The sequence below is a fragment of the Hyaena hyaena genome, unplaced genomic scaffold, assembly GCF_003009895.1.
Source record: "Hyaena hyaena isolate Hyena2069 unplaced genomic scaffold, ASM300989v1 scaffold_630, whole genome shotgun sequence".
NCBI lineage: Eukaryota > Metazoa > Chordata > Mammalia > Carnivora > Hyaenidae > Hyaena > Hyaena hyaena.
In genome coordinates this window covers 649,476-657,203 of record NW_024081265.1, presented here as the reverse complement: position 1 = coordinate 657,203, position 7,728 = coordinate 649,476, and the positions used below count along the sequence as shown (strand labels likewise).

Genomic DNA, 7,728 nt, shown 5'->3' with positions numbered 1-7,728 from the left:
AAGGTCATGAGAGAAGTCACATGCACCTAAGCACATTGCTTTGAGGCTTGTTTATTTGTTTGTTTTTTCTTTCCTTAGGGAGGGAACCCTAAGGTAACCTAAGTTAACATAACTTAACCTAAGTTAAGTTACTGGTGGTTCTTTTCAATACTTTCAGGCATTATTTGTTTACTTTTAGTGTAGATTTGTATCAATTTTGTTCATCATTCTAAGATTCATCTTTTGTCCTAAGGCATGGTTGATAGTCCAAAAACCTGACCTTCTGTGAATCTCAACTAAATATTTGAGGTGTTCACAAAGTGCTGTTAATAGCTTCTCCATTCTGGTCAGTTGGGAATTCCAGTGTCTCACAGTAGTTTAAAAACTTTGGTATCTGTATTCCAGATTCATTGCAACTGCATTGGCAGAATGAGGCCTTTCAGCTCCTGGTCTAGGTGTATGCAGCCCAGCCCTTGGCCAAGGGCCTATGGCAAACCCCAGGCAGTATCTTTGCAAAGCATCTCCTTCTGTCACACTGGTTTCCAAAAATCCTAAGTACTTAGGAAATTGAAACTCTGATTTCTGCCTCCTCTGCTCTAGGACTATTGTTTTCCTTGTACTCTACCTCCTTGTACCATGTTAATATAGATGCTCCTCTTGAAAAATTTCCCGTGAGCAAGGGCTTGCATCTGTGACCCTGCTCTTCCTATTTCTCAATGCTTGAAAATAGTCTTATTTTTTTTCAAATTTCCTATTTGTTTATAGTAGGAGGACGCATCTTATACCAATTATTCCTTCCTGCCTAGAAGCATAATTCTCATGATTAATTATATAGAGTTAAATATAATGTTGGATGAGAAGATGTCATTGGAAACCATATGTCTAATGTTATACAGTGAGTAAGAAGAAGGTATGCATTAGAACTCTTGGTTTAGCAATGGCTCTATAATGAGAGACAGTCATAAAAGAGGAAATAAAAAGGGTCTTAAATGTATATGAAGAAGTTCAGAGACAACTATGTGTATTGCACACACTTGATCCCAGAAATAAGAAATGACATTGATTTTTAAAAGTTAGGTGGAATTTAACTGAACGGATTGGTTGGGCAGACCAGATTCCTTTATAAATGCACAGCAAAAGATGAAAATACTTTTTAAAAGACCTGAAAGTGTATACATTAAAGAACTGTTGTGCTCATTATGAAAGACTTCTTCACTTTACAAGAGAATTAATTGGGGTCTCTCTACCCTGGTGAATTCCCAAAGTAATTGTTTGCCAAAAGCAGATTTACAATGTATCTTCTACATTTGGATAAAGAGAAGCAGAGCAACTGTTCTGTGACTGCTTTGTCTATTTTTTTCTTCAAGCAACTAGACACCATCCAGGACAACTCACACAGACAATGATGCTAGCAGAGAGGAGGATGCAGCCTTATCGACAGGGGGGGCACTTTAGGGTAAAAGAGATCCCTGGGTCCTTCCTTCTTCAGGTCCCATTCCAGAGATCTTGCACTGACTTCTCACCATTAGTGTGAACCAGAAGGATGACTTATCAGGCAGTGGGGAATTCTGTATGCCGACGTCATTTAATTTCTATGACTCACTTCGAAAGTACTACTGAGTATAGGATTTGGCCTTTTTTGCTTTTGCTTTTCCTGTTTGTTTGATTTTGTGTGGGACACAGACACTTGCATTATTATATCCCCATTTTCTTCCTTTGGGTGTATTTGGCAAAAAGATATAGCCTTATTAGACAAAATTTCTTTGTAGATAGTTTTCATTAGCAACAATAAAACAGTAAGTATGGAAATAGGGAACACATTTTTGGTGAAACATGTAAAACACTTTGTTTTGTTTTTACGTCTTTAACTCTTACACCTAGAGATATCTGAAAAAAAATTACTGATTAGCTTGGAATATACATACATAAAAATTTAATTTTTATCCTAACCTTCCTTAGTACTGAATAAAGTGATAAATATCCCTCTGATTATTAATATATTTATAGTATAGTGAAGAGCAAAAACATATAATGGGAAAATAATAATAATAAGTGCTGTATGAAGGCAATCGGCACATGTCCCAGACTCAGAAGACCTCACCAGGTTTGTGGCAACTGATGGGTCAGGGAAAGTATTCTAGAAAGAAATGATGGCCTTGATGAGTCTACCATGATAAAAATAAGGGACAAGTAAGTGACTGAGAGAACACTTCAAGAAAAAAGGAATAACATGAAACATTATAAAGTCATATCAAGGAAAACATCTATTAATCTGTTTGGAGTACAATATGGAAGTTAAAGCACAGAGAAAAGACATGTATTGAAAATATTATTGAATGTAATTTCCTAGGAGTTTTAAGGCACTAAAGAAATTTGCAGCTAAGGAAGGTCATATAGGGGCAGTGAATTTGAGGTAAATACACCTGAAATCAGGGAACACACTTCAGAATCAAAATGATAAACCCTAAATAGAACCTGGTGACTGCATTTAATATAGGTTCAGTATTGGAGTGAGGTAATTGCTATAGAGAAATACATAGGAATTGAACTCTGTAGGACTTTGTGATTGACTCTATGTAGGAGAAAGGAGGGTGAAAAATAATGGAAGATCCCCAGGGTTGTAACTCTTATGACTGAGTTGATGAAGGCAGGAGGAAATATACAGAGGGGAGGAACAAAAATTTAGTGTGATTGACTTTGGTGTACCCAGAGGAAACCTAGGTAAGTTCTCAGGGAAGAAGTCTATCATGGAGATACATTTTTTAGATTCATAATAGTATTGAAGATGGTAAGAGTCGTAAAAAAATGTTTACCTTGGGGAGGAATACAGAATTTTTGTTTGTTTATTTTGAGAGATTTCGAGTGTGAGCAGGGGAGGGACAGAGAGAGAGGGGAGAGAGAGAGTCCCAAGCAGGCTCTGCAGCAGGCTCAAATTCATTATCTATGTGATCACTACCTGAGGCAAAATCAAGAGTCAGATGCTCAGCTGATGAGCCACCCAGGCCCCCCAAATAGAGAATTAAAAAGAGGAGCACCAAAGGTGAAACTCTAGAGGATGTCAGAGTTTACTATATGAGTAGAAAAGGAAATACAGAAATGATGAAAACAGTACTGTGAAGGAGAATAAATGGCAGGATAATTCCACAGAGGAGATTAAATGGACTTCATGAAAACTAAAAACTTTTTGCTACAAATGACACTATCAAGAAAGTGAAAAGATGTTTTGGGATAAAACATTTATAAATCAACTATCTAATAAAAGAATTGTATCCATAATGTATAAAGAACCTTTACAATTCAGAAATCACAAATAACTCAATGAAAATGGGCAAATAATTTGAAAAAAACAAATCTCTAGAAATTATATATGAGGCACATAAAAATGTGCTCAATATAACAAATCATCAGAAAAATACAAATCAAAACCACAATGAGATACCACTTTATATCCCCAACAAAAACTATAATAATAACCTGAAAATACCAAGTGTTGGCAAGGCTATACAGAAATTAACATATGCATGTATTGCTGGTAGGAATGAACAATAGTATAGCTATTCTAGGAAAGTTTGGCAGTTTTTCAAAAAAAATTAAAGTGTTATCATATAATCCAGCAATTCCTCTCCTAGGTATATACACAAGGGAGTCGGAAACAGATGTTCATATGGGAACTTTCATATGAATGTTCATAGAAGCATTATGCAAATAGCCAGAATATGGAAATGATCCTAGTGATCAACGGATAAACACAATGTGCTGCATTCCTACAATGGGATATTATCAACGGAATTAAAAGGAATGAAGTACCGATACATGCTGCAACACAGATAAACCTTGAGGCAGGAAAGAAACTAGTAATATAAGACCACATATAATAGAATTCAACTTGTATGAAATGTCAAGAATTAGGCACATCTGTAAAGATGGTAATTAGGCTGTCAAGGGTTGGGAGAAAGTAAAAAAGCAGAGGTATAGTGAGTGACCAGTGGGTATGGAGTTTCTTTGGGAGAGACAGAAATGTTCTGGAGTTAGATAGTGTTGACTTCATAATCTTGTTGGGTGTGTTAAACACTGAATTACACACTTTAGTGATGTTTTTGGTATATGAATTAAATCTCAATAAAGCTGCTTAAAAATAACTTTTATATCTCCCAGTCCTAGCATTTTATGGAGACCAGCCTCTTCCTGTGACTGAATTGACTTTCTTGATGTCCTTTATCCAGACTTAGGGTATAGTTATTGCAGACAACTTTTGCTGAGCAGAGTGTTGGGACTCAACCTAGGACAAGTGGTTTTAGCTCAGTGAAACTGCTCTCCACGCGGCTGCATCTTTAAAATTCATATGCCAATTCTCTGAAGCCATATAGTCAATTCTGGATTTGAATTTTCCTGTGTCAGTGTGGACAGGATGCCATGGGTGATAGACCCTTACGGTCTTGTAATTCCCAAGAAGAAAAGACTTCTGCTGAGTGGCAGATCTATACTTGAGTTCAGAATATAATACCTCAGTCCTCTAAATCTGCAGGAGTTTCCAAAATCTCACTTAGGCTCACTTTCCAAATTTGCTTCCCTGATGCTTGCATGCTCTTCTAAGTTAGATATCTTTTTTTTTCCTACTTGCAGAAAATTTACAAAGGCCAACAAGCCTTGTGGTTCTTTATTGGTCCCCAATACAGAGGCACAACGTAACTGTGAGACAGTCTAAACAGAGTGCATTCTGATGCTCGCCTTTCTTGGTTGACAATCTACAGTTATCTATTTTATGATTTATGGCTAATAAAAAAATACAGTATAGGCTAGAGAATGTCTTTTTTTTTTTTACATAGATGTGTTAAAAAAAATTCCCTCAGGAGAAAGATTATAAAGTGGTGTAGCCTGAATTTGAATGTTGTCTACTAAGTAAGTGACCAAGTGACCTTGAGCAAGTGACTTAACCATTCTGAATCTGTCACCTCAACTGCAAAAGAGGAGAGTAATGGAAACAACTACTACATTTGATTTCTATAATTAGGACCACAAGTTAATGAACTCAAACTTGTTATTTAAACAAACATGTGTTCCACAAGTATTAGCGTTATTTCCTAGTATATTTTTTTATTACCAAGTAGTCATATGTTTTTGTTGAGTATACAACTCAAATGTTCACTTTACAACTGAGCAGGAAATCTATGGTTAGATAATTCTGGCAGGAGCAAACTGAAGTACATGTATTCCTTTGGAGTCAGAATTCTGTTTTAGCAGAGTGTAGTGCAATATTTCCTTGTAAATGACATGGTATTCACATGTGAGTTGATTTTATATATGCCTGATTACATCTATTGTGAATCCTATTGCGCAAGGGACTGGTACCCAGTTTTCAAAAGTTATTACTCATCTGTGTTAGTAGTCTGGGGTTTTAAAGCAATATGTGTTCTGTATAAACGTCTTAAACTTCAATCCCATTAAAAGCAAAGCAAGAATCAGTAAATTAGAAAGTTAATTCTTTAAACTTGCATCCTCTTTAAAATAAAGCTTCATAACAAATATTTTTCCTGCAAATTATGTTTCAAAATTAGATTAAAGGGAATGTTTCATCTAAATTGTACTATAAGTGTCTTGCCCCTGAAAACATGGATTGTGACCTGAACCCTCTGGATAGGAATTCGGGTTGACCACTTGACCTTTGCTTCATGGGGTCTTTGGTGCACTCTAGCTGTTATTGAACATCAGCTTTGTGTTGATCACTGGACTACTTGTGCTGGATGTAATGTTCCAGGCAACAGTAGGGTTTCCTTAAGACTTAAAAGAATGAGGTTTTTTTGTTTAAAAAAAAATCCAGCCTAGATCTTCATGGCCTTCAGTTACCTCATTTCTATGTTAGAGATAATATTAATTTATATTTCTCTAGGATGTCTCTGGTGAGGATCAAGTGTATTGATGTATAAAGAAGTACCTTATAAACATTCAACCAGGAAATGCTACTGCAATATGAAAAATAAACCATGTTATTAAGGATCCCGGAAGTGAACATCTCAGTTGAAGTTGGCTGTTGTTTTCAGAATTGCTTTTACAGAAATATTAGTTTGTGTTAGTTTTTGAAAAATTTTCTAATTTTTCAAAATAAAGCTTAATATCAGATGTTTATTATAGAACCTATGAAAAACACAGAAACCAAAATGACGGAGTCTTCTGCCTTCTGATACCACCACTCTGAGTTAATTACTGTTAGCATTTTGATGAATATCTGTTATGTTTCCTCCCCTGAATGAAAGGACCCTTTCAGGTGAGTGAATTTGGGCCACCAGATCTGTACAAGGTCAGAAATCTTCAAAACCCAGAAGAATCAGAGTCTTAACTGTCCTGAAACCTCTTTATATTTATATCTACGTTTACGGACTAAAAAAGCTGGCAGTGGCATTATGGACTCAAGATGCATTTCTGGACACTGTTCACTCCTGCTTCTCTTCACTCTGCATCAGGCTAATCATTATGCATTTCTAATTAGAATATTTTAAACACTCTTCAGAGCGACGTTTTCCCAAACACCGTGTCATCAGGTGAGAGACACCTGCTTGCGAGTCGGAGCTTGACAGTCTCTCCCAGTGAATTCTGTCTCACATCCTGCCTAGTACTCAGGTTCAATTACTGGAAGGTTAGATTTCTCTCCTCGTCCGCCACCCCAGCCCCGCCCTTGCCCTCCCTCCCTTTCCCCATCCTCGGGAGAAAGGGAGTAAATGGTCAGCCCCCGGCGGGTGTGCAGCTGGGCGAGCGGGGAGCGCCTTCCGTAGCAGCCCGGAGACCCCAGCGCGGGGCCATCGCTGGGAAGCCCTCCCCCTCCCCGCGCCGCCTCCGGCGCGAGTGACAGCGCGCCCTCCAGGCTCGGGAGCAGCGGCGCGCCGAACGATCCCGGGCAGGGCTCGCCTCGCTGGTGACATCACTGCCGAAGATACTCCCCGCTCTCAGTGCCTGCCTTCACGAGGCATCCGTCCGTTTGTCCGTTTCCTTCCGTACGGCTGCTGGAGAGGGCGCGTCGCCGGCCGGGGACAGAGCCGGGCACAGAGGAGCCACAGGACCCGGAGGAGGGAGAGCAAAGGCAGCGAGGGTAGGAGGACCCCGGCAGGCGACAGCATGAAATTCAGCCCAGCGCACTACTTGCTGCCTCTCCTGCCGGCGCTGGTCCTCAGCACCAGGTGAGTCCAGGAGCGTGAGGGACCTGAGCCAACGGGCGCTGTAGGTAGGGCTACGTTGGTCCTACTGCAGGTCACCTGTCAGGACCAAGGACAGACACTTCAGCTCTTTGCGTCTCCCGCCTAAGTTGAAGGGTGCCTCTGTGGTTAGGGCTCTGAAATCCTTCCAGGAGAATAGAGCCCTTCTCTAGTTCTCCTCGCCCTTAGGGAAAGTCTGTGTTCCTACTGGCAAGGGAACCAAGAGCTTTGCGTTTCAAAGAAAATATGTTTCCCTCCAGCCCTAATAGGAGAAAACAGATAACAGGCAGTAACAGACCAAAATTAAGGAAATGGAGAGACAAGGAGGGAATTGTCACCAGTGTATATATATATATATTAGAGCTGGCTTAATAGCCAGAGAGCATACTTACCTCCTCCAAGTGTGTCTGAGTTTAAGGTAGGAGAAGCAGAGGAAAAGGATTAATCCTGGAAGAAGTAAACCTTGCACACAAGTTCCTGGACTTAAGAAGTGGCCTGCTTTAAGGTCTTGAGGAAGCTTAGGGGTAGGCATTTTCATGTGCCTGACCTGTGAACAGGTCTCATT

The 7,728-nt window shown here is 39.4% G+C and overlaps 1 protein-coding gene across 2 annotated transcripts in view; it reads left to right on the top strand.

Annotated features, from left to right (window-relative positions):
• Positions 1-6,861: 6,861 nt before the first annotated feature.
• The window catches only part of LUZP2 (leucine zipper protein 2), a 457,455-nt gene continuing 456,588 nt past the window's right edge, over positions 6,862-7,728 (top strand). Inside the window, exon 1 of one of the 2 annotated variants that reach the window (XM_039216414.1) lies at positions 6,862-7,148. In XM_039216414.1, coding sequence (XP_039072345.1) covers positions 7,087-7,148 — 62 coding nt within the window. In that variant the 5' untranslated portion in view covers positions 6,862-7,086. The remainder of the gene's footprint in view (positions 7,149-7,728) is intronic. The other variant, XM_039216415.1, reaches the window with a different exon arrangement.